Source organism: Microtus ochrogaster, chromosome 8 (assembly GCF_000317375.1).
Source record: "Microtus ochrogaster isolate Prairie Vole_2 chromosome 8, MicOch1.0, whole genome shotgun sequence".
In the NCBI taxonomy this organism is placed as follows: domain Eukaryota; kingdom Metazoa; phylum Chordata; class Mammalia; order Rodentia; family Cricetidae; genus Microtus; species Microtus ochrogaster.
This window is the reverse complement of record NC_022015.1, coordinates 15,824,352-15,851,595: the sequence shown is the minus strand read 5'-3', so window position 1 is coordinate 15,851,595 and position 27,244 is coordinate 15,824,352. Positions and strand designations below refer to the sequence as shown.

The following is a 27,244-nucleotide window of genomic DNA, read 5'->3' as shown; positions in this document are numbered from 1 at the left end:
CAGAGGGAAAAGAGTGCTATCTTAGGGAAGTCGGTGTAGAAAGTGCCTCTGGCAGGGGATCTCCCCAAAGGAGGATTTGGCCACAGGCTCTCAGGGAAGAGTTTCACGCAGTGGGGGTGCAAAGGTCTCAAAGCTGGAACACGGCTGGGTCTGGGGCGAGTAGGGGGACTGCTGTGGTTGAAGGGCAGGGAGGCAGAGAATACCCCACAGCTTCTTAGAGTCCTCTGAATGACTGGCATGCTGAGAAACACTCAAGTGACCTGACAGTGTTGATGCGTAGTTCTTCCCGGTTACTGAACACTCTTATCAACCCTGCCCAAGCCTGTGTTTATTCATTTCAAAATAGCTCTACATCTCTTTCAAGTGTTCTTTCCCCTTTCTGAGAACTTCTGCCATTCACAGGACTAGCCCTCACAACAGCTCCTCAACTCCCGCCTCCACCTCTGAAGGGCTGGGACTACACGTGTGGGCCTCCAATTCTGGCAATTCTCCAATTCTCAGCAACTCTTTGGACACCTTGCCCTCCTGTGCACCCAGCTGACGAAAAGCCTGCCGGGTGTACAAATCATTACCTGTTAAGAAGGGCAGGTCGCAGGTCGGGGTTACGTAAAGGTCCATGCTCCACCCTCCCGTGCCACCAATCAAGTAAGGGAAGGCACTCGGGCGGTCAGCACTCTGACTGTCACACTCCTTCCACTTTGATCTACTAAATCAGATGTGAGAAATCAAGCCTCTCTTCCATGAAGCAGGTCTGCTATCACTACTGCTACCTTTCGTGAGTATCCTATTTGCTTGCTTTGTAATATATGTTCAGCAAACAAAACCAGCAAATCTGGAAAATGCTCTGTGAAGCCAGATGGCAAAGGTGTTTCTCTCAGAGCTCCTCAGTGGGAACACTGCTGAGGAAGTAGTGGGGATTGAGCCTTTACAGGCTGCAGGCTGAGTTTTCAGCTTAGGCATTTTGGTGAGGTTTGAGTTTTTAATACTGTGTAGGTGTGTTTACATGAAAAAATGTTTCGGGAAAAAATTGAGTAGGGATGCTCGCTTTGGCAGCACATAGACTAAAATTGGAACAACACAGAGAAGATTAGCATGGCCCTGCGCAAGGATGACACGCAAATTCATGAAGCGTAAATTTAAAAAACATTGAGTAGGGGCCAAATGTTTCTCTGGCCACACCTTGCTCAATGATAGATGGAAATCCATCTCCTACAAATCCAAAAGTATGCAAATTACCTCTAGGTAGTTTATGTTTGGGAAGTATAGAGATAGGAAATCTGTGACAATAAGTTAAGTTCTCTCTGGGACAGGGGACATTCTAAAGTCGTGTGTTGGGGAGTGGGGTTAAGGCAGGGTCCTTGGTGTATCTGTCAAACTGCTGTCATTCTTTGGGCTAACTAGGGGGAAGGGTGTTGTGGAGATGTGGGGGACAGAAGAGCCCTCTGCCCTGCATTTACATGGACTCAAAGCTGTATCTCAGAAGAGACAATGAACACTTTGAGAGCCCATCTGGCCAGTCAGTGGTGCCTTCCTTAGAATTTCCTTAGCAGCATTTCCGAGGCTTGGTGTAAAGCCCAGGTTTACGATGCAGAAGAGATCTCTTCTTTCATCTGCAAGGGATTTTACAGACTCAGAGAGGGGGCTTTATAAGATGCTAATATCACTGAAAAGACAGGAACTGACTGAGAAAAAAAAGAATATTATGACTTTGATGAGGGGGTGTCGATACTTTTTCTTTTCCTTTTTTTTTCTTTTTTCTTTTTTTGGTTACTTCAAGACAGGGTATTTCTGTGTAACAGTCCTGGCTGTCCTGGAACTCGCTCTGTAGACCATGCTGTCCTGAAACCCACAGAGATCCACCTGCCTCTGCCTCCCAAGTGCTGGAATTGAAGGTGTGCACCACAAAAGCCCAGCCTGACACTTCTTTTTGAAAAAAAAAATGGTTTGTTTATTTTAAGTTCCAACTGATTGACCAATTTTCTGTTCTTTTTTTTTAAATGCGAAATTTTTAATGTTCATTTGAAATAAGTTCTTTTTGAAAATCTACTTGTTGACAATTTCATACATGCATAATGTGTTTTGATCAAATCCACCCTCTATTATGGTCCCCAGCCCCTTCTCACTCCTACTGAGCCCCTGCTGAGCCCCACCCCCTTTATGTCTATTTGGTTTTTTGAGACAGGGTTTCTCTGTAGATTTTTGGAGCCTGCCCTGGAACCAGCTGCTGAGCCCCAACAAGCCCCACCTCCTCCATGTCTTTTATACCCAGTGAGTTTAATGAGGGTTCTTGCATGAGCATGGGTGGGTGGCTGTTTGTTGGAACATGAGGAATTTACCATAGGCAACACCAATGTATGCGTGAAAGATTCTGAATGAAGGAGAACTGTTGCACAGGATGGGGAGAAATCATACTGAACTCTGATTCTGCTTGGTATCTGTTAGTAAACTGTGTTTACCACCAGTATAAACATCTGCAGAGTTGTTTAATAGTTTGGAAACTTCTGTGGGGAGGGGGCAGACCTGGCCTTGTTATATTCACAGACGTAGTCTCAGCATTTGATATAAGCCTGTCTCAGGTATCTGGTGGAAGAATGGGTGTACTAGTCACTTGGCTAAGAATAGACTTGAAGGCAGTGTGCTTCTCTAGAATGTGGAATAATAAAACTAATGCAAAATGCTGAGTACAGTGCGGCCACTCACTTGTCAGAGCTCAGCAAACATGCTGTGTCCCTGAGGAGACCTTCCAAAATAGCTTCCTGGTAACCATTTTTCCTTTTCCTGAAACAACACATCTATTTGTTACCTCATTTACATGCGCCAGTCCATGACAGTAGAAGACTTTGTCTCTTTCATCCTCTCAATGTATTGTCTATATTTGCAACATTTCAAACTTTCGGTCAATATTTATTGAGTAAATAAATGACTCATGCTAGCCTACAAAGCTTGGGTCAGGACTGGATCAAATTCTTGCCCTTTGTTTCAACTGGACCAGGAAATGTTCATTCTACTTCTTAACTATTTTAAAATAACATTTGTATTGAGAGAAAGAATCAGGGCATTCATTTTGAATAAATGGTTTCAATTTCTCACTTAAATTGCAAAATAACAGGGACAGCTCAAGTGATCAGCAATTAGGAACTACTAGCCGTTCAGTACAATGCAAGGCAGCTGTTTTTTTTAATATAATAGAGAGCTCTATGTACTGATATGAAGTGGCCTCTCAAACTACATTAGTGAAAACGGCTTGGGTAGGTGGAATGGTGAGAATTTAGGCTGCCTGCTCTTTCCAGCCTGTGGAGAAATGAGAGTCGACAGTCATATCTGAGATGCTGAGAAACACAGTGACCCCTGGGAGGTAAGACTGGGGTTAAGTACAAACCCTTCAAGACAGGAAGGGGAGAGTTTTCAATGTGTATCTTTTATGGTCTTTGAGTCATTTGAAGACATTATACCAAGAAGTAAAAACCAAGATGGGTTTGCTTCAGAGAACTTAGTGTTCTCTTTTAGACAAAACTTTCCGTCTTCAGCATTCAGCACTGGTGTGTGTGTGTGTGTGTGTGTGTGTGTGTGTGTGTGTGTGTGTGTGTGTGTGTGTGTGTGTTGGGGGTGGGGGAAGTTCAAAAGAACTTGGTCCTAATCCTGTTAAGAAACTGGAGTACAGCCAAGAGGCCAGGTAGTTGCTTCATCATGCAGCCAGCCAGTTGCTTTCTTGCTACTTGGCCCTGCCACCAAACAGAATGCCATTTGGGACCTTGAGGACTGAACCCTGGGGAAACAGCCTCAGGGTGATTTGGTTCTAAAAAGGTGGCTTTTTCCGCATTGCTTTTTCTTCATAACTATTAGGTCAGAGAAAGTTCTGGGCGGTGCTTTCCCAACCCTGAACCTGAAGGAAAGTTTTACCTTGAGAAATTTCCTCCTTCAGTTTTTCTTTTAAAGTTTTCTGTGAGTTCAGTTCTGAGCTGTTAGCCAGACAGATCCTCAGCAAATGCTGCAACAACAGAAAGGCATTAGGTCAGCTCTGGCCAGTGCAGGGTGACCTGAGCCACACTTGCTATCAAGCTCTTGAAATACAACTCCTGCAACCAATGGGCTGATTTTTCTTTTGTTTTACTTTCTCATTTTTATTAGTTATTTGAAAATTTAATACAATGTGTTTTGATTATTTTTACCACCACCAGCCACTCCTCCCAGATCTACAAGGAAATGTTTGCTGGGCACAGTAGGGCAGGCACACATATGAGCTCACAGGGACTTGTAACAGCATGGAGAAGGGAGGTGGGCACAGAGCTCCAAACCTTAGCTGGAGAGTTATTAGCAATGAACTGATTTTTACAGTTGCGCTTATATTAACATAAACTGCCTCACGTAGATGATGCAGGTATCACATAACTCTGGTTAAAGCATTGAGGCACCTCTTCGATCAACTATAACCCTAGAGTTAAAATTTCTCCCTTCTGAAAAAGCCATTTATTCGCTCAACAAATATTCCCTTTAGTTTTAATTTTTATATATACTTTTTGAGACAGGATCTCACTATATAAACTAGGCTGGCCTTGAACTCACAGAAGTCTGCTTGCCTTAGCAAGTTTTGGAGCTAAAGGTTAACAAATTATTTTTTAATTGACTTTAATTTCAATTGGATCAAAAAACTGGATCAGAAATCTATACACTTTGGATCAAATGTAGTTATGAGTCCCAGGACAGAAGTATGAGGATGACAGTCACAGCTCTGAGTCTCACAGAATTTACAGTCCAGTACCATCAGCCAACTACAGCTGGTGAGATTAGCCAGACTGCTGTCCATTTTAACAACTTTGGGAACTAACAGTGGTTTTCACATCTTTAAATATTTGGGGAAGAAAAAGAGAAACAGTGCTTCATAACACATGAAAACTGCATGAAATTCAAGTTTCAGTGTTCATTGATAAGGTGTTTGGAAGAAACTGACCATGTTTATTTATTTATGTATTACCAACATCTATGGCAGAGTTGAGTATCACAACAGAAAAAGTAAGATCCATAAAGTCCGATACTCACATACCCTTGTTGGTGCCCTGGCAACATTTTGCATTATTGAATTCAGTCTTTGGTAAACATACCTCTCTGTCAGAGGTTCTATCAGTGTCTTTACTAGTAAAATTTAAAACTGAGATTCATAGAGTAACCACTATTTAAATAAGTGGTAAATAGACCAGTTCCATGATTGTATGAAATAGGCAATGGACTTAGCTAACACCCTAAAAACTATCGTTTCTCTCACTTGAACACAGAAACTTGTTGCCTGGGAAATCTTGTTAAAAGGTTGAGATCCACTAATTCAACAGATCTGCAGTGGGACTCAAAAACTGTACATTTCTGACAAGCTTCCAGTTGTACTGATGGTTCCTAGATCCCAGGCTCTGAATGAGTGACTCTCAACTTGGGTTATGCATTACAATCTGAGGAAAATTTAAAAAAATAGTATAGGCCCACTCCCTAAAATGCCGACTTAATTGGCAATGATGCAAGCATTCAAGTTTTTATAAAAAGCTTTCCTAGTGAGTCAATGCATAGACAAGGTACCAAACCACCGCTCTGCTGGAGTCCTGTTGGCCCAAGGTAAAGCCATTCCAATGAGAATCCAAAGACCCAGGTTCGAGCCCTGACACAATAGGTAAAGTCTGATGCTTCCTCTGTTTGAGGTTCATTTTCTTTGAAGGTGAAAAACAAGGAGGCCCAAGCAGGATGATCTCAGAAGCTCAAGATCATGGACTGGTCAGTTTCTCACACAACGAGGTGAGACATCAGGGAGCCTGGGTTTCAAATGCATCCAATGCATTAACATGATGCCCAGCCACCACATCCGCATAGGATGCAATTTAGCTGATATCTGGTATCTTGTCCTGGTTGGATACTTTATCATTACAGAAATGATTCCATATAGCCAGGCTGCCTTACCACACAGCTAGAATCACAGTTACAATTATGCTGTAATGATTATGAGAGCAGTATCTGTTTTATTGCAGAAAAATTGTGGGAAGCATAAGGAGGAGAAACTCAGTCACAATCCCTGGAACACTAAAACTGTAGTTTTAATAGCCTCGGCCAAGTAAAATGACATTGTGATCAAACGACTACCCACAGAAGTAAGGAGTAGTAGGTGGCTGGGAAGGACCTCCCTGCACAGAAGCCCTGTTATTATATCTCCAAGCCTGGACTCGATGGTGGTAGTGTGGGCTCCTATTGGGAGCATGGGAACTGTAGCCTGTAAACCAGACAGACTCCAAACATAGACAGTGCTGTCAGGCCCAGCTGGCATTAGGCTCCTCTTAGTTTGTTTCCTCACATGTAGATAATCTGTGGGGTGTGATATGGCAGTAGATCATAAGCCTCTGCACAGTCACAAAAAGTTGAGAAATGCATGTACAAAGCAATAGTGTGGGTAGTCAGGACAATCCAGCCAATGGCTCTTACTGTTTCCACCATCTGTAGACACAGATCATAACAGTACATACTTTACAGGGGTTCTCTAAGGATTTAATGACAAGGAATACACAAAGCATCAAAGCAAATACCAATGCCCGGAAAATGATACTGAGTGGGTCATGATGGAGAGTTATGGTAAAACTTAGGTGTGCTTTGCAGTCTTACTACTTTGCAAACTAAACTAAACGCATGTCATTTTTACTTGTCTTTTAGCTGGATTAGTCTGCATGGAAATCCCAAGTGCTAAAACATCCAGCAGCGCTGATGCTAGATAGCTCTTGTCGCCATGGCAATGTTACTTCATGCTAAGTGTTTGCAGCGCCTAGCAATTCCTGGTCCTCTAAGAGTCTTGTATAAAGATTACAGAACAGCAACCCCTCAGAACTTTTCCAACTATGAATCCATGAAACAGGACTTCAAACTAGAGATTCCAGAGCATTTCAATTTTGCAAAAGATGTCCTGGACCAATGGAGCAGTGTGGAAAAGGTATGGAACAAATGCCAGTCAGACTACAGTGACTCAACTGCAAGCGATCATAGCCCCCAAGAGTAGTTAGCAATGACTGTAGAGAGTTTCGCTACAACGAAGGGGTGGTTAGGGGAAGTCAGTAGTTGTTTCTGACATCTAAGGATAGAGGGGCAGTACTGATGTCCTCTAATAAGGGAGCGGCCCCAGAACAAGGTCGTATCCAGTCTATGAGGCCTTCGTGGCTGTTTGAGAAAGTCTAGGTTGTATTAATGCATCCTTTTTGTTTTTTCCCCCCACTTTTAAACAAAAAGGAGTAAAAAGTGATTTCAAGAGTCAAAATGAAAAGAAATGAAGTATGGATACTTCCCTGGGGAGATGGTGGGATGTATAAATTCTAACTTTTGGGAAAAAATTATCATGATAAATGAGAAAGGACTGTTTGCAAAAAACTGACATGGTTCCCAGCATGTAGAAATAAGAACTTCTGAGTGATCTGTACTTAATCCATGTATGTCCTGACTAATAACTGACTTGTGAGTTTTTGCAGAGAATTTGCTCCAATAAGTCAGCTGAAATATAATTTAACTGTATAACACTCTCTAAGTCCATGATGGCTGTGCTTTCCTCAGGCTGGAGGGAGACTTTCCAACCCAGCCTTCTGGTGGATAGATGGAAATGGAGGAGAAGTGAGATGGGGTTTTGAAGAACTCGGATCTTTATCCAGGAAATTTGCCAACATACTCACAGAAGCCTGTTCCTTGCAAAGGGGAGACCGAGTAATGGTGATTCTGCCCAAGATCCCAGAGTGGTGGCTTGCAAATGTGGCCTGTCTGCGAACAGGTTGGTAAGGCTCGTGCTCTGATCACATTGCAACAGGCAACTTGATCCACACGTCTAAGTAACCATGAACTATTTACCTGGGTACAGCTTGCTGTTTGGCAGCATTTAGTAACTCTACTTGCCAGATATGCTCCAAGAGTCATAGGTGCATCTCAGAAGGGTACAGCTATTTCAATATTCCTTTAATCTCTCCACCATTAGACTTCGTGTCCTTATCATAGCTTATGTTTTCTGTTCATGTTTGTGGTCATTCACATCTTCAGAATTTTCTCTATACTGTTTGCTATGTTTAGAATGCCTTTCCCTCAAAACTAAGTACATGAGCAACTCTTACTCAACTTGAAAGTGTCAGGTTTTTTTGTCTGTTTGTTTGTTTTTAAAGATGGAATTATTTAATGGATATGAGTGTTTTCCCTGCCACGTGTGTCTGCATGTTATGTGCATGCCTGGTGCCTGCAGAGGCCAAAAGAGGATGTCATCAGATCCTGGGGAACTGAAGTTAAGGATGGTTGTGAACGCCCACATGGGTACTGGGAATAGAACCTGGGTCTTCTGCAAGAGCAGTCAGTGCTCCTAACCTCTGGGCCATCTCTCCAGCTCTCTCAATCTTCAGTTTAATGTTACCTTCTCAGACAACCATACTCTGATGTTTCAAAGTGAATACTACTGTCTTTAAATGCCTGTTATAGTTACTGTTTTATTGCTGGAAGGGACACTATGACCTAGGCACTTTGTAAAAGAAAAGCATTTAATTAGTGGCTTGCTTACAGTTCCAGAGGGTTAGTACATTTCCATTATGGTGGGAAAGAGGCATGGTGCTGGAGCAGTAACTGAGAGCTTACATCTGATCCACAAGCAGGAAGTAGAGAGAAGGCAAGTCTGGGCCTCTGGTTTGAAACCTCAGAGCCTCCAACAAGGACACAACCTCCTAATCCTTTCTGAATAGTCTACAATTGGGAGCCAAATATTAATGGGCTTTTGGGGGCTGTTCTCATTCAAACCACCACAGCACCCATTAGTAGTATATATTACTATTTAAACTTTTGAGGCATAGTATCTGCCTATAAATATAACCTGCAATTCCCATGAGGGTTAGGTATGTTCCTAAAAGGCCATTAATACAGCATATCTTGCACCTTCAGTGCTTAGCAGATAGTAAATGTTCAGTAAAATATTTGTTGAATTAATGTTCCAGTTGTCACAATTTATCGCTGTATTATATCATTAGAGGATAGCTGACATATTCTATTTCATATATACATATGAATTATACATTGGGAAAGCAGAGCCTGTTTTCAAACAGTTTTTTACAAAACGAGTGCACTCATGATCATTCCTTATGTTCACTTTCTTAGTGAAGCCCTGATTGGCTGGCAGGATCAGGTATACATTCATATTAATACAATAAAGGAGGCAATAGAATGGCCGCTGGAGAGTCTTAAAGAGGGAAAATGGTACAGAAGGAGCAAAGGGGTTTGGAGGCAGACTCTACCCAGGAGCCTCTTCCTCTGTTTGTCCTGAAGCCACTGCACCCCTTCTCTGTGTCTTTTCTATGTGCCTCCTCTTTATTCCTCTCTGCCAACATTCCTCTGCAGTCGGGCTATGTGCAGCATTGGTTGCTATTCAGATGCTTCTGGACCCCATGTGAGCCATCTGGTACTCCACTCAGGATCTTAAATATTTAAGCAGATTCTGATGGGTACAACTTTAGAATAAGCCAGGCAGAACAAGTCAGAGGCAACTTTTCCTGATCCCAACATGATTCCTGGGGCTCTTGATGGGAAGGGAAGCAAATCACCTTAGACAGATGAGAGGGAGACAATGAACCATAAATCCAATCGTCTTAAGAGTGTCAGTGTTTGTGGCGCATAGCCATTTCTCCCACTTAATAAGTAAACAGCTAGAGGCTGGGAAATGACTCGGGGTTAAGAGTACCTGCGGCTTAGTTGTGAGGACCAGAGCTTTGGGCATCAGTACCTAGTTCAGGCAGTTTACAAATGCCTGGAACTCGAGTTCCAAATGATGTAATACTTTCTTCTGGCCTCTGCAGGCACCTGAACACACATGTGTACATATACTCATAAAATGCAGACACAGCACATACGCACATCAAAACAAACCCTAAAAGTCAGATGTGGTGGTACACACCTTTAATCCCAGCAAAGGCAGGTAAATCTCTGTGTTCAAGGCTCCATGGTCTACAAAGCAAGTTCCAACACAGCCAAGGCTGTTTCACAGAGAAACCCTGTCTCAACGTCCCCCCACCCCACTAACTAGTGGTAAATGGATTTTTCTTTGGGCTGCCAGCTCACAGATAATGACACAGAGATTTACCATTGACTATAAAAGCTCAGCCTTAGTTTAGGCTTGTTTCTAACTACCTCTTATAACTTACCCCATACTTATTAATCTACATTTTCCACATGCTCAATACCTAACCTCCATTAGGCCCATCCTAGTTACTCCATGTATGGCTGGCGGCTCTTCCTTTCTTCTTCTCAGGGCTCTCTGTCCCCAGAGGTGCCGCCTAACCTCTTCCTGCCCAGCTAATGGCCATTCAGCTCTTTATTAAGCCAATCACAGTGACACATCTTCACACAATGTAAAGGAATAATCCACAATAGCTAGCTGAAAATTGAAGTCTTAACTCAATAGAACTTGTATATTGCTTAGGATTCTATACATAGATGAAGAAAGGCAAAGATATGGTTAATACATAAGTCTGGATAAGGGCTGTCTTCTGGTGACTGTGGGGCAGAGAGAAGGACGGGGGTAGGAGACTTCCATATTGTTCAGTTCTGTTTCTTACAGAGAGTGGCATATATTGCTTATTTGCAAATAGAAAACAGAAGCTGTCCATAATTTTTTCTGTTTTCATTTTCACATGTGGTATGCTTTGAAAATTTAGAGGAGTGTAATTGTAAGGTGACTTTAAAGGGAGTTTTGCTTCAACTGTTTGTGTTTATGGTGTGTGTGTGTGTGTGTGTGTGTGTGTGTGTGCGCGTGTGTGTGTGTGGTGTGCATTCAGGTGTATAGGTGCCATGTGGAAACCAGACAGCTTTCAGGAGTCTGTTCTTTCTTCTACCGTGAGATGTGGGGATTGAATGTGGGGTCAGCTTGGTATGCTTGAATAGCAAGCACTTTTACTCAGTGAACCGTCTCTCTGACCCTTTGAAGGAATTTTAAAGTGTTTAAGTAGACACCATTAAATGGCAGAGCAGTCCAGTGAATTTTAATGTGCCTTCACAACAAGGGAGGTACTTGGTGATGAAGAAGAGCAATGCTCACCTGCAGTTCTAAAAGCGTGACGTTGGCCCAGTGGCATTGGTATCGCTGGGAATTTGCCAGAAACAAATTCTGAACATCTTCTAAATCTAAAACTCTGGCACACAGCCTAGAAATCTACATAGATTTCTGGGTTTCTGATTCACATATCACTTGGGAAGGGTAAAAAAACACCCAGAGGTAAATGTCATCTACTATCTCTTAAAGACTGGGGGCTAAAATAGTGCATCCCAGAAGACAGATGTAGGGTAAGTACAGAAGTAGGTAGGTAAGTGATAGAAACAAAGATAGATGGCAGATTCCTCTTCTAAGGATTTATATTGTGTGTGTATGTGTGTGTGTGTGTGTGTGTGTGTGTGTATGCATGTGTGTGTATGCCTGTGTGCATGCATGTGTGTGTGTGCGCACAGGGGCTGGAGTCACATGGGCTATTGTGAGCTGCCTGACGTGGGTGCTGGAAACTAACTTATGTCCTCTGCAAGAGCATTGGGTGCTCTTCACCACTGAGCCATCTTTCCAACCCAGGTGGTAGATTCTTTTATTTTCAAATTATTTATTTTTTATTTTTAATTCGTTTTTAATACATTGTATTAGTCAGGGTTCTCTAGAAAAACCCTAACTTTAGGATGGCTATATACGTCCATATATCCTCATATATATGGGATTTATTAAAGTGGCTTACAGGCTATGATCTACAATTACAACACAGGCTGTTTCTCAATGGAAAGTCCAAGAATCTAGCAGTTGTTCGGTCCACAAGACTCAGTGTCTTAGCTGGGCTTCCGTAGACATCAGAATGCTGAAGAGACAGGCTCTAATGTCAGTGAAGAAATGTACTTGCCAGCGAGAGTGAGGGCAAGCAGGGAAAGAGCAAGCTTCCCTCTTCTGTGTCCTTTATAAAGGTTGCCACCAGCAGGTGTGGCAAAGATTAAGGGTGGATTTCCAACCGCAAAAGATCCAGATTTAGGGTGAGTCTTCCTATTCAAATGATTTAATCAAGAAAAATCCCTTATAGGTATGCCCAGTCACTTGGATTTTATTTAATTCCTGATGCAGGCAAGTTGACAACCAAGAGTCGCTATCACATACATTTTAATTAAAACATGATTACATTACTTCCCCCTTTCCTTTCCTCTCTCCAGCCCCTTCCATGTCCCCTCCCTCCAGTGCTTCCCACATTGCTCCCTGACTCTCAAGCTGGTGGCCTCTTTATTGTTACATATAAGTACAGATAGATGCACAAACACATGATGCAATCTGCTGAGTCCTTTGCGTTTGTTTGTCTTCTATGGTTTCAGAGCTGACCACTTTGTATTGATAAGAATTCGGGCGCTCATTCCTGGGAGGGGCTAATTTCCCACGCTAGCAGTCATTAGTTGCCTGTAGTCCTTTGTCTAGGGGTGGGACTTCATGAGATGCCCCCTTCCACGTTAGCATGTCTATTCAGGCAAAACATCCTTTCATTCTTTGGGAAAAAAAACCCAAAAGCTAAGAGCTAAGATGTATTACATTTTATTCTAAACTTATCACATGCTATAACTCATTTAATCCTGGAATAATTGTACAAGGAATGTATTTTTATAATCTCAATTTTACATATGCAGAAACTGAGGTTCACAGAGGTGAAGGGCTTATTAGGGAAGAAGTTTATGGGTGTCTGGCTCCTGGACACCAACACACTACACCTTACATTGTAATTGACTACAGGCAAGAGGAGGGCCACAGAAAAGATACATGTGTCAAGAAAAATAAAACAATCAGTGCAGTGTAAGATCACTGAGCTGGAGTGGTTACATGTCCAGCTCTGGGTCCAGCGGCAGATTCTAACTCCTGCAATTTCACCCGTTATTAATAAGCTATGAAACATGCAATGAATAGCTGTTTACACTGGAGATGTTTGGATGGAGAAGTTAAAATATGCAAAATAGAATAATACCTGGCACTGAAGAACATATTCAATGTTAAATACTATTTTTCAATCAAAATTCCTTCAATCTGAACATTATGGATGATCTTCAAACACAAGACAATCACTCAGCATTTAATGTTCTCTTGTTAGGGCAAAAGGGTCATAGACTTGGAGATCTCTTGAAAGACAAAAGTCAAGCCGGGAGATGGTGGCGCATGCCTTTAATCCCAGCACTCGGGAGGCAGAGGCAGAGGCAGGTGGATCTCTGGGAGTTCGAGACCAGCCTGGTCTACAAGAGCTAGTTCCAGGACAGGCTCCAAAGCCACAGAGAAACCCTGTCTCGAAAAACCAAAAAAAAAAAAAAGAAAGACAAAAGTCAGAGCAATGGAAGACAAATAGATATCTTCTCTAGTTAACTCACTAAGTCATTCTGAGGCACATAGGACATGAATGTACTAGTTACAGTATCCTAATTTCCATAATAGAGGTTAACCTTTCTAAATATTATTCCTTTTCTATTCCTTTAGGGACAGTTTTAATTCCGGGAACCACTCAGCTGACCCAGAAAGACATCCTCTACAGACTACAGTCTTCAAAAGCAAAGTGCATTATTACTGATGATGCCTTAGCCCCAGCAGTAGATGCTGTGGCAGCTAAATGTGAAAATCTTACCTCCAAACTCATTGTGTCTCAGCACTCCAGAGAAGGGTGGGGGAACCTCAAGGAGATGATGAGGTGAGTAGCCTCAGTCTTAGAACAATGCCCCACAGAAAGAAGCAAGAAGGAGAAAAGTATTCAATTCAGTATAAGTGAGGTAAATTCAAATGAAAGCAATAATTAGCAAGAATAATCAGCGATCATTACAGAACTAACAGTGCCAAGCTTTGAAGTAAGAAGTCTGGTTGAGATTTTTAAAAAGTGGCCCTTGAGATGGCGAATGGTGTACAGGAGGCTTATAGGGAGTTCTCTTGTGAAAGAAGAGAAGGATGTAGGATTGAGCAGAGGAAGAAATTAATTTTCTATGTATTCCCTATGAAACTCTCAGCTAACACACTGGGAATCCTGGGCTTTGAATCAATCCTTAGGGCTGTGAAAATCTATAGTAGAAGACCCTGCAGTGATCACCGGTTTCAGATGGGGGCTGTCTCTAGCAGACTCATAATTGTGAAGGTGGCCATTCACATCACACAAGTAAAAGGGTAGAGATAGAGCTGTCTTTACCTCAGGACTGAATCCAAGTTACTGGTTCATACGCTGAAGAGGCACAAACACATGGGTGTTCTAGTCCTCCTCAGAGGTCACAGTCGGGCACAGAAACACTGTAGACTGTCTTTTGCAGACATGCCAGCGACAACCATACCTGCGTGAACACAAGGCACAATGAGATGATGGCCATCTACTTCACCAGTGGGACAACCGGGCATCCTAAGATGATCGGACATACCCACAGCAGTTTTGGTTTAGGATTATCTGTCAACGGAAGGTACTTCCATGGAGTCATTTGTGCACTGGTCTTTTAAATTTGTTTTTCAACAAATTGCACGTTTTGCAAATTTAAATTTCTACATACATTTGTGTGCATGCAATTCCTACCACTTTAACAAATGTATACAACAGGGCTGTTTGTATTCCAGATTCTGGCTGGATTTGACAGACTCAGATGTGATGTGGAATACGTCAGACACAGGTTGGGCAAAGTGTGCATGGAGTAGTGTTTTTTCTCCATGGATCCAAGGAGCATGTGTGTTTGCACACTATTTGCCCCGTTTCGAGCAGACTTCCATCTTGCAAGTAAGGCAGACTAAAGGAGGTTCATGGTTAGAGATGTGTTAGCATTAGTGGTATCACCGATGGACTGGCAACTAAAGTAAATGCAGGGATCAGAGTTTTAAGATATCTACCTCTGCAAAGTCCACAAAGACAGGAGAAGATCTGAGTACATTAACATCAAAATAAAGTTTACACTGTGCTGTGCCTCCGGCAGATCAAACATTTCATGTGAGACAATTTGCTCTTTCCAAACCGCAGACCCTCTCCAAGTTCCCCATCACTGTCTTCTGTTCTGCGCCAACTGCCTACCGAATGCTTGTACAGAATGATACAATCAGGTGAGACGTGGGTAAAGGGACACTCAGTCAGGGGAGAGAGGAGGAAAAGGAAGCTAGAAATGAAACACTTGTCTGTCCAGCCAACAGATCTGACTAATCGGTACAGGATAGTGGGTTTTTTTCTCTTCCTCCTTTACTTTATTGTTGACATTTTATAAAGATAGTTGCTGTGTCAAGATTAGGTTCCCACTAACAGAGAGAAGAAAGGGAAGATTAGACCATGTCTAGAGCTCTGAGTGGTAGTGAGTGGTTATAATAAAAGGAGTATTTAAAAAAGGGGGTATTTAATAGCAGTGACAGCTATTACTGAGCTGAGATAGTAGACAGGTAGTTCCTTTTTGCAAATTCTCCCAGAAAACAAAAGTGAGAATGTATGCATTATATCTCCTGGATTCCATTGAAATGCTTGATTGTTGCTCTGAAAAGAAGCTACTGTCTCTGTGCTCACAGCTCAGCACTTCTGGTCTCCTGTGTTGATGCAAAACAAAGCACAGCTCTTGCTCTAAAGAGAGTAAGACAGAGTTTGTTCTGAGCCAAATAAAACTGACTATGGGTTAAGGACATGGATTCAGATGACCTTGAATGGCATGTTCTACTGTGGAAGCAATTAATGAACTTTCATAGTCACAGAGCAAAAGGAAGGCATGAGTCAATGCTTTTGCCCAGTACATTGGTGATGGCATCAGGTAGGCAGCCTAGAGGGGAACCAGAAGGGGACGCTTTCTGTAGATCTCTGGTGCTATAACAGTCTCAGTTTTAGAGTTGGGAAACCAGTGACCTTCTAAGTTTAACAATACATTTCAAGAGTTTTATCTAATAAAATGAGGATAAGATTAGATACATGAGTTACTAATAAATTACTATTCAGAGTGCCAAGGACAATTTTGGCCCTCCATCCCTGACATTCCATCTCACCACAATCATGAAGTGCCTCCACTTAGCCTGTGAGATCTTCCACTCATGTGGCATCTTCAGAGAACTTCAGTTCACAGTTGAGAGGTGATTTTTAATTGATTTAAAATATCGTTCTAGAGCTGGGCATAGTAGTGCACTTAATCCCAGCACTTGGGAGACAGAGGTCAAGTTCAAAACCAGCATGGTGTATATATAGCAAGTTCCAGGGCTACATGTTGCAAGTGTGTGTGTGTGTGTGTGTGTGTGTGTGTGTGTGTGCAACAAGTGATTCTCCAAGTAGATACAGACAGACAGACAAACAGAGAACCTGGCATTAGAGCAATCTGTTTCTAGCATCAGGGTTCTATTTTATATATAAGAGAGATCTGTTTATTTTGTATTAACAATAAAACAATAATCCTAATTCCCGTCTTGCCATTTTTTCTTCTCAACCTAACTCACTCCGTGTTTTTGGAGAAGCTATAAGTTCAAAAGCTTGAAGCACTGTGTGAGTGCTGGGGAACCAATCAACCCTGAAGTGATGGAGCAATGGAGAAGGAAGACAGGCCTAGACATCTACGAAGGATACGGACAGACAGAAACGGTACCTGCCCCACTGAAGACAGGCCTAGATGTGATTAGTCAGATAAACAAAAGCCAAAGTGTCTAACGTGTTCTTATGATTGCTCGAGGGATACAGAAAGGTGTGGTTAGGAAACAATTATTTTTTATTTTTTTATTTTATTTATTTATTTATTTTTTTTGGTTTTTCGAGACAGGGTTTCTCTGTGGCTTTGGAGCCTGTCCTGGAACTGGCTTTGTAGACCAGGCTGGTCTCGAACTCACAGAGATCCGCCTGCCTCTGCCTCCCGAGTGCTGGGATTAAAGGCGTGCGCCACCACCGCCCGGCAACAATTATTTTTTAAATAAAGAAAAGCTTGAGAAAAATTAATTGCAAATAAACTATCATATTTTTTAGAAAAATGATTAACTGGTTGAGGCAAGAATGTCACAATATTTTTAATGAGAAAAGTATTGGCTCTATGTGACACAGAACTTTCTAAAGTGTCACAAAATAGAAAGCGGTTAGTTTCTGGTTCCCTGAAGCATTGAGTGTGCTGGGAGACCCCTTAGAAAGCAGATGCTGAAGCATCCCTGCGACACCCCCCCACAAACTCTAAAGGTAGAGGGAGGAGGGTCAAATTCAAGGTCATTCTCAGCTATGCAGTGAGTTCAAGACCAGTCTAGGCTATGTGAACAAGCAAATACCTAAAAGATATGATATAATAAAATGAATTTTTTAAAGTACTCATGTAGATAAACAAGAACATTGTTGGGGGAGTTGTAGTTTAGTGGCTGAGCACTTTCCTAGCATATGGGAGACCACAGTTCAATCCTCAGCACCGCTGAAGAACTCTAGAGAAAACTGATAATGAAGAACATATTTATTTTGTAGTAGAAGGGGCAATAAGACAAGCAGAGAAATGGGAAAGTTGACATCTTCATTGGGTGTGTCTTATTTATAATGTCTGTATTTCTCAACTCTGAGTTTTATTATCTGGAAATGTTGAAATTTCAAAATGAAACAATAATAAAATTTGACAGTTATTTACACACAACTAGCATAGTATCCATTGTTACACAAAGTACAAATGTTAATATAAACATATATTTTCTCACCTCTTTATTGTGTATAGTTGTAAATTGTCAATATCCACATTCCATGAGAGGAGAGATTTTATGGGTTTCCTGCTGACCCTGATGCACAGCTAAGTTCTGTAGTATGAATGCATGGCAGATGAAGTAGTATTTTACATTACTTCTGAAGTTACCTACTTTCTTCTCCTTAATCAGGTGCTGATCTGTGGAAATTTCAAAGGGATGAAAATTAAGCCTGGCTCAATGGGAAAGCCTTCTCCTGCCTTTGATGTGAAGGTTTGCATGTCCACTTACACTCACCCACACTCCTTTAAATGTGATAATTCCATGTCATTTATACTTTAAATTCTACGCCAAAAGACAGATGGGTGAGAAGGTTGGCTTAATACTCTCTTACTATTGTTGCAAACACCTGTATTGTGCCATGAATTCTGGGCATTTAATTTCCAGAAATATCCTGAAGATAAACTAATAAGAAGACCATTCTGCAGTTGAGTATGTAGATAAAGTAAAGAACTTACCCAAGCTCGTGCAGCCAGAGCCCAGAGTGGGAACACAGTCTTAAGCAATCTGGCTCCAGCAGCCACACTCTTGGCCACCAGTTATGTGGTGAGGGAAGACTGTACCTCTGACAGGATCAACCAGGCCCAAAGTGGCACAGGTTCAAAGTGGCTGCAGCACAAATTTCTCTCTCTGCCTGCCCATCTGTTTCCAGGCTTTCTTTAACCATGGCCCTTATTACCCTCTGATGCCTGAGTTTCGAAAGCATTTTATTTCCCCATCTGCACACTTTATACGGGGTTAAAGTTTTATTAGGTCAAGCCAGGTTCAAAGTCAGATATAGACAAAGGATTTGCACTAATATTCATATAAAAAGGAAGGGAAGCAACAGTGGCAAAAAGGCAAAACTGGATCAATTTCCAAAGGACAGGGCTCAGATGTAGGTTTAATTGAAGTTTAGTTGTAGATGGGATCAATATTTCTCAGGTTCATCATGCAGTTCACACAGGCTTACTTGACTGAAATAGTCGTTCTTATTTCTCTTCCCTGGTACATTCGACTCAACAGAGTGACACAGAACTCTGGAATCCACGCCTAACAAAGGCATATTGCTAAATGACAAAAGCAGGTTGTAAAACTTGTCAAGTAATCCTAGTATTTCCTGTCTATAATCGTCCCAAAGGACATTACCAAAACATTAATGGTGGTAGAAGTGAGAAAAATTTTTACTATCTTTTCACATTTTGGTTTTGCATTTTATAATATTTTATTCAATGATAACTTAGGTAAATAATACATTTAAGAATTTAAAGTAGGGGGCTGGAGAAAAGGTTCAGAGGTTAAGAGCACTGGTTGCTTTTCCAAAGGTTCCAAAGGTCCTGAGTTCAATTCCCAGCAACCACATGGTGGCTCACAACCATCTGTAATGAGATCTGGCGCCCTCTTCTGGCCTGTAGGCATAATGCAGACAGAATACTGTGTACATAATAATAAATAAATACATCTTTAAAAATTATATAAAAAGAATTTAAAGTATAGTTAAAATATTTTTAAGTGTATTCTTGCTAAAATGATTCAAAGGTAAAATTTCAAATGTGGCATTAATTTAAAATTGCTTTAAATAAACCGTCCTGTTTTATTCTAGATTTTAGATGAAAATGGTGCTATTCTTCCTCCTGGAAAAGAAGGGGACATTGGTGTTCAAGTTCTTCCTGAGCGACCATTTGGCCTTTTTACTCATTATGTAGTAAGAACTTTATTTTAAAAACTTGTTTTCTATTTATTCTTCAAAAGCATAATCCCAGCATATGGGATACAGAAGCAGGAAGGCCACAAATTCAAAATCATTCTTAGTTAATACAAAGCAAGTTTGAGGCCAGTCTAGAATACTTGAGACCTTATACCAAAACCAAACAAAGTATTTGGTAACATTCCAATTTTTACAAAACAAGCCTAGGAACTTTGTCTTTCCTTGAGAAATCCATGGCCCTGGATAATAACCCTAAATACAGGCAATTAAAAAAATAACATTCTTGCCAGATAACACTTTGGTGCCCTCTCCTTGGAAGGGAACCATAAAAGGGGGCTCTTATCTATGATTTCTTAACATCTGAAGATCCTTTCCCACTAGCAAACAGAGCTCACTTACTTCCCTGACATCTGATTAGCTCTCTACCCACTCCAGTGGAACTAGAGAAATAAGGAATGGGGCCAAAAAATTAAGTAAATTAATCTCTCTAGCTTTCTTATATCTCATCATGGCATACAGATTAGAGCAAAGTTTATATCAATATACTAAGAGCTCCAGATAACACATGATAGTGAACTTTATGGAAGGCAGCAACTTTGTTTTTTTTTTTCTTTTTATGCCAGTTATAGAACTGGTCTCTTATATAAAACAAACCAAAGCAAATAACACATCTGGTCTGAATTAAGCATTGGGCTTTCTTTTAACCCTTCTCTTTTTTCCAGCAATTGTTAAGTATTGTTTAGAAAAAGGCTTAATTCTACCTACTCTCCAGGGCTTTGGGTTGCTCCTACATTTATCTTATTATCTACATAAAACATTCTCCAGGAGTTGCACTAAGTCTTTGTAACTGTGATTTCTTTCTTTATGTTGGGCCAAGCTCCATGCTGGCAAGTCATTCCTACTTCACTCTGGTTCCTCTTCCTTTGGGGCCAAACTTTCTTTTTCTTTGAATGTTTAAAAATGACTGGAGAAAAGAGTCACATTCATAATAAGATTAACAAATGCTATTTGCTTTGCAGGATAATCCTTCAAAAACAGCCTCAACTCTACGAGGGAATTATTACATCACTGGGGACAGGGGCTATATGGATGAAGATGGCTATTTCTGGTTTGTTGCCAGATCAGACGATGTTATATTATCCTCTGGGTAAACTTCCCTTCCATGTGTGCATGCCTGTTAATCAAGCATTCCAGGGTGCATCTATAACTCACCCTGAGGAGTTCCTGTCATGTTTCCTAGCTACCGGATTGGACCATTTGAAGTAGAAAGTGCCCTGATAGAACATCCTTCCATCGCAGAATCAGCTGTTGTCAGCAGCCCAGACCCTGTCAGAGGAGAGGTAAGAGAACTGATTCATCTAGACTTTCAATTTTGTTGATCAGCTAAACACATACTTCACTTGCGTGATTTTGTGTGTTCTAAGCATATAGCATATATGTGGGCGTGATTTCCCTGTATATAGGCATGTGTAGATATTGAGATATCTTCCCCAGTCACTTCAGGAAGGAAGGAAGGAAGGGGTATATGTGGGCGTGATTTCCCTGTATATAGGCATGTGTAGATATTGAGATATCTTCCCCAGTCACTTCTTCACCCTAGGTTTTTGAGATGCGGTGTCTCCTTGAAATTGGGGCTCACTGTTTAGGCTAGGCTGGTGGGTGGGCTACCTATCTCCTGCCCGCCGTGCTGGGCGGTAGAGCTGAACTGCCACGGGGCCGGGGATGTCAGACCCACGTTCTTAAGCTTTACTCGCTGAACCATCTTCACAGTCCCTAAACACTCTTAAACAGTACTGTACTTGAAAAGAAACTAGGGTGGCTCTCCGTCCAAGATTGTTTTTCCTAAGAGGGCTTTGATGCCAGAGGACAATCTGTGGTCTTCACGGATGGCCAAGCTCACTCACAGGGTCTTAGCTCTTCTCACACCTGCTGTCATCCTCAGTGCTATCCACCTAGACAAGAGCTTATCTGGGATAGGCTGGTTGTGGAGCCTTTAAAACCAGGTGGGCTTAGAGAGCGCCAGGTATTCCAGTATGATACAGTCAAGCTCCATAGGTGGGTTTCAGTTCCTCTATAGTTCTAGAGGCGTGGTGTAGTGTTGCTGTTAGCCAGAGGGGAAAATTTGCCCTTCCCAACACTGGTAGGCTGCAACCCTGTTGCTGGAGGATGGAGGTGGGGTCCCAAGGCAGCCATGCACAAAACAGCAGTGTGTTGCAAAGGGAGCCTTTTACTCTCTGTGCAGGCCTGCCTGCTCTAGGAAAGGGCTAACCAGATCTTTTATTAGGCAATAAGTTCTAGAAGAATTGATTAAAATCCGATAAAATGAAGACTTAGACACTATCCCAAATATTGGCTTTATTTGCTTATGACTGTGTAGTGTCTCCTGTTGCCTATTTTAAGAATTCCTAATACAGTTAAGCCAAACTACATTTGACAATCATGAATTTTTAGCTTATTCTCAGGTGTATTATCTAAAAGCAAGTAAGATTCTAAATGAGCACTTTCTTCGACTTTTTTTCTCAGCTGATTTTCATACTTCAACTTTTTAAGGGATTTAGCAGGCTGCTTTGCTTTGAAAATCTTATTTTCAGGGAAGATGTAACTCAACAGTGAAGAGCTTGTCCAGCATGTGCAAGGCCTGGGATTTGATTCCCAGTCTTCCTTTCTGCCCCCACCCCTAGTGGTGTATGCTTAATTATATTTTCCTTTTTTAAAAAATGATTTACTTGTATTTTATGTGCATTTGTGTTTTGCCTGCTGTGTAAGGGTGTCAGATCCCTTGAAACTGGAGTTACAGAAAGTTGTGAGCTGCTGTGTGGGTGCTGGGAATTGAATCTGGGTTCTCTGGAAGAGCAGCCAGGCCTCTTAACTGCTGCCCCTAGTTACATTTTCAAGAAATTTAAAATGTGTGGAATGTATGCTTCCTGTAAGCTACTTTATTTATTTACTTTCTTGCTTTAAAAAGGTCACGTGATGTAGTTCCTCCCGCCTCTGCTTCAAAAGTGTGGGGACTAAACTTGCATGCGGTAGGCAAGTGCACTAACTACCACCTGGCACACCCCATCCTGGTCCCTAACCTCAGGTATTGACCAAGAAGGTGCTTATGTTCACATTCTTCCATGAGACCAGCATATGCACTAAGAGTAAAACAAAGTTTGTGTAAAATACATCTAATCATGTAATAAAAATACAATCTGAACTAAGGAATATCGATGTCACAAGAGAAAGTGAAAACATAGGGAATTATTCTAAATTGAAGGATATTAAAAGACACGAAAAAAAACCAAAATGCTGGAATTACAAGTGTGCACTACTCTAGTAGGAGACCAGAGTATTACGGTAGGATAAATCTTCCTTAAAAGACAAGATTTTCAAAAGGGATAAAGGGACTAGATGTATTACAAAACAAAACAAAAACAATGTTGAATATTGTAAATGCGACTTTAAAACAGTGGACTGTGGAAGGAAGGAAGGAAGGAAGGAAGGAAGGAAGGAAGGAAGGAAGGAAGGAAGGAAGGGGTGGTGAAAGGAACAAAAACATGCAGGCAGGCAGGGTTACCTCAGAGGCTAAGGGTACTTGCTGTACTTGCAGAGGACCTGGGTTTACTTCCCAGCACGCACACAGGGCTCAGAACTCTAACTTCAATTCTCTGGTATCTGTTGCTCTCTTCTGACCACCCCGGCATCAGGTCTGCACACAGAGCACATACATACATGCAGACAAAACACTCATACACATCAAATAGAAACAATAGGTAAGTTCTTAAAAAAGAAAGGATAAAAGAAATGAAGGAAGGTTTGCTCAGATGGCTAAGCCCTTAAGTTCCTTAGCCTGCGAGGCTCTAAGAATTTGACCAAGGCCACTGTTGGACTTGGACTTATGCAGGGATGAAAATGCTCTCCACTGGCATCCTCTAGTTAAAAAACAAAAACCAAAACCATACAGGGCGCCGGGCGGTGGTGGCGCATGCCTTTAATCCCAGCACTCGGGAGGCAGAGGCAGGCGGATCTCTGTGAGTTCGAGACCAGCCTGGTCTACAAGAGCTAGTTCCAGGACAGGCTCCAAAGCCACAGAGAAACCCTGTCTCGAAAAACCAAAACAACAACAACAACAAAAAAATAACAAAAAACAAAAAAAACCATACAGGGCTCAGTCACATAACGAGACTCATCGAAGAAACCTAATTCAAACAGCCACACATTGCTGGTGGCTGCTACATGGACTGGCCCAGCCACAGACACTTCTCAGAAAAATCTAAGAATTTTGCATGAAATTTCAATGAAACTTAAAAGCTCATATCATTTTTGCAAAGTTACATTTATTTATTCACTCTGTATGTGTATGTGCTTGTGCCATGGTGTTTATGTGGAGGTCAGAGACAACTTTTGGGAGTTGGCACTCTCCTTCCACCACATGAGTTCTGGGGACCAAACTCATGTGTCAACTTGAAAGCAAGTGCCTTTCCCTCCTGAGCCATCTTGTTGGCCAACATGATGTTTTTTAGGTTTAAAAAACACCAAAGCAAAGCAAATAAATGCAAATACTTTAAGTCTTTGTACTTTTGCTCCTGCACCTGAGATCTATCATTTTTTTTTTTTTTTTGATGGCTTCCTTATGCTCCAGAAGTTATGCTAAGCCTCACATTTAGGCTAGCTTTTCAAATCCTTGCTTCTTTTATAAAGTAAGAAACCGAGAAACAGAGAGACAGTCTTAGTTCATCAAGATCACATAACAAACTCCTTTTGGTCCAGGCTGTCTGACTTCAGTGTTTATAATCTTTTTTTGTTATTTTGGTCTTTGGGTTTTTGAGACAGGGCTTCTCTGTGTAGCCCTGGCTGGTTAGGAACTCAAAAGATCTGCTTGCCTCTGCTTCCTGAGTGCTAGAATTTAAAATCTGTGCCACCACTGCCCAGCTCAGTGGCCATATCCTTTAAGCATAATGTTACAATATTTTTCGTGAAGGTAATATTTTCTGTAATGGCTTATAAAGACTTAGGAAGATAAGTACATGTTATAAAAGCTATAAAAGTTAACATAGAAACCAAAGCCTGTAAATGGTTTTATTTTTTTCAGTTAATAAAAATGTTCATAAAGTTGCAAAAGTAACAAAAACATAATAGGATAAAATTCTACTCACAAGAAACACATGATAGCTGCATAATCTTACAGGTGATATCAACATGTAGGAATATTAAAGGATTTTTGATAAAGACAAAAAGGGTAACTGGTCATAAATTGTTTAAAAAACACTTCACTATGGTAAACAATTTCAACATGAAAAATTTTTAGTTACAAGTTGTCAATTCTTACCAAATGACTTTTTTTAAAAAAAGATTTATTATGTATATAGTGTTCTGCGTGCATGTATGCCTGTGTGCCAGAAGAGGGCGCCAGATCTCATTATAGGTACCTGGGAGGCACCCCGTGGTTGCAGGGAATTGAACTCAGGTACTCTGGAAGAATAGCTAGTGTTGCTCTTAACCTCTGAGCCATCTCTCCAGCCCACCAAATGACTTTTCTAAGTGACTGTTTCAAATAATTTTTGATTAAATTTTCCTTCAGATTAAAGGATGCAGAAAGTAAAATTAATAAGATTCCAGTTTCCTAGCCAGAACTTGGAAGGCAGAGGTGGATCTCTGAGGACACCATGGTCTACAGAGCAAGTAGTAGGACTGCCAGGGCAACACAGAGAAACCCTGTTTTGAAAAACTAAGAGTTTCCAAAGTAAAGGGTACTCAGTCCTGTAAGGGCCTGTCTGGACTCTAGCTCATGTTGGGACTCTGGATTTGGCAGTGAATACTGATTGCCTCTCTAGAGGTACGCATTTGGGGTGGAAGCAGTGAGTGGAAGTGTTGGTAGTGCCCAGGAAAGAAAAAACAATTAGACAGGATCCACTCAAGCTTCTTCCTTCTCCATTAAGGGTCCTAAAACTCTGGGCAGATCTCCCAAAACAGTATGGAAAGAATGGGCTTTAGGAAACGGGATTTGTGGGTATAGCAACAGCCATCATCATTTCTACTCCTGCTTCTCGGTCATGCATGTGGGTCAGAACAATAGTGACGTGACTAATGGAATCATTACAGCCTTACAAAAGGATGTATGAAAAGGGCTGGGTGTGTGTAGTTAGGTGCTCAGAGGTAGAATGTTCGTTGAGTGTGCACAAGTCTCTGGGTTCAATCCTTACTGAGGAGGAAAAAATAAGCCAAGTAGAGTAGTATAATCTAATCCAGTACTTGGGAAACTGAGACAGGAGAACCGCTGTGAGGTCAAGGCCAGCCTGATATACACTGCCGACTGTCTCAAAATCCTCCAAAGAATGCCTGGCCTGAGTGAGCTGCTCCCTGCCATGGGGGCTAGGCTGAGTAGGGCCTAGAAGAGGTGTTACTGGGTGCACTGCATTTAGTACTCAGGTACTAACCGTACTTCGTGTTTCTAAGGGGAAGCCAAGGACAGAGATAATCAAATTCAGATCAGAACACACATTACAAAATACAGTCAGAGCAGGGTTCAAGGGTGATCCTGAGCAAAGCAGGCCCCACCAGCTCCGTGGTACTGAGAAGACTAAAGGCTTTCCTGGGCACTTAGGAACATGAGCACACAGACGGGCTAAACTACACCGTGACCCCCCAACAGTTCACAGCCCACAAGGAAGATTTACAGGGAATGAAAGCAGACAAGACACATTAAGGCACCAAACACATAACTCACTGATGCTTTACATATTTACTTTAGGTAGTAAAGGCTTTTATTGTTCTGAATCCTGATTACAAGTCACATGATCAAGAGCAACTGAAAAAGGAGATTCAGGAGCACGTGAAAAAGACTACAGCGCCTTACAAATACCCCAGAAAGGTGGGTAGCCTTGCTTCACCTGCATTTGTTCAGTGCTTTGGAAAAGGTTTGGCTATTTGTTTTTTCCTTTTTAAAATGACCTCTCCCCTTAAACATGCTATACAAAAGGTTCCCAACAGAACTAATGATAATAGACAATAAAAAAATTTTGAGATAAAATGAAGCCCCTAAAATACTTTAGTCAATTAGCTCATAATGCTAAATGTAAAGAAAAACTTCAATCATCCCTTCACCTAGCCGTCAAAGCAGAGCTGTGCGGGACTAACTTCCTTCCTCCCCTTACTGCCAACAGGTGGAATTCATTGAAGAACTGCCAAAGACTGTCAGTGGGAAGGTCAAAAGAAATGAACTGAGGAAAAAAGAATGGAAAACTATTTAAACTCATCCACTAATTATTCAGATATTTATAAACAAATTCAGTGTCTACAGTCTTCAGGAACCATAGGTCATATGGGCAAATTGCTTCTAAACTGAATTTAAAGTACCTTTTAGTAATGACGTCAGAGGCTGAATTCTGAAATCAAATAGTGAATCTTTCTGTGTTCACCTCAATGTTTCTGCAATTTGGCAACATAAACAAAGGTCATCAGGTGCTGAGAGGTTTTAAAACTATTTTAGGGAAAGTTTCTAAATCGAATTTCTACTCCACTGGTTTTCAAAACTTAATTGAATAATTTTAATGCGTTAATATACAAATCAGAACAAATATTAAACCTCTTAAAAAAACTAAGTGACTTGTTTTTAGAAAATTGTCATAATTCTTAGAATATTTACCTAAAAGTTGAATAAGAATTTTATTAGTCATATTTTCACTCAAGTAATTTAAAAATAGCTTGAAATTTGCTTCAAGGTCTATAAGAGAAAGCTGTCATGTGCTATGTCTACTTAGTAAATAAATATGGTTTATAAAAGTATTTTTTTCTTGCGGCTCATGATAGTTTGAAAAATTCAACAAATGTTAATATATGAAATATAGTTCTGTGACATTATCCAAATACACATTAGAGAATTT

At 41.2% G+C, this 27,244-nt stretch overlaps 1 protein-coding gene, 1 long non-coding RNA gene and 1 other non-coding gene across 9 annotated transcripts; 2 read left to right on the top strand and 1 right to left on the bottom strand.

Annotated features, from left to right (window-relative positions):
• Acsm3 (acyl-CoA synthetase medium chain family member 3) lies at positions 1-27,146 on the top strand. Of its 7 annotated transcripts, none has more exons than XM_013347727.2 (15): positions 1-775; positions 5,699-5,775; positions 6,679-6,952; positions 7,564-7,774; positions 13,496-13,703; positions 14,308-14,451; positions 14,603-14,759; positions 14,997-15,076; positions 16,451-16,574; positions 17,825-17,905; positions 19,275-19,376; positions 20,399-20,526; positions 20,620-20,719; positions 26,113-26,232; positions 26,525-27,146. In XM_013347727.2, exons 3-15 carry the CDS (start codon positions 6,752-6,754, stop codon positions 26,609-26,611), a joined length of 1,743 nt encoding a protein of 580 aa, XP_013203181.1. In that variant the 5' UTR covers positions 1-775; positions 5,699-5,775; positions 6,679-6,751; the 3' UTR covers positions 26,612-27,146. The 7 variants fall into 7 exon arrangements, with proteins under 7 accessions (XP_013203181.1, XP_026637107.1, XP_026637104.1 ...); XM_026781306.1 differs by having other exon boundaries at positions 16,448-16,574; XM_026781303.1 differs by adding an exon at positions 2,183-2,268 and having other exon boundaries at positions 16,448-16,574; positions 26,113-27,146.
• On the top strand, positions 1,038-1,139 carry LOC113456600. The gene has a single exon (XR_003377359.1). It is a non-coding gene; the product is annotated as a U6 spliceosomal RNA (small nuclear RNA).
• On the bottom strand, positions 13,656-17,818 carry LOC113456526. Its single transcript, XR_003377285.1, has 3 exons — positions 17,651-17,818; positions 14,190-14,328; positions 13,656-13,718 (listed from the first exon to the last, which is right to left on the bottom strand). It is a non-coding gene; the product is annotated as an uncharacterized LOC113456526 (long non-coding RNA).
• Positions 27,147-27,244: the final 98 nt, after the last annotated feature.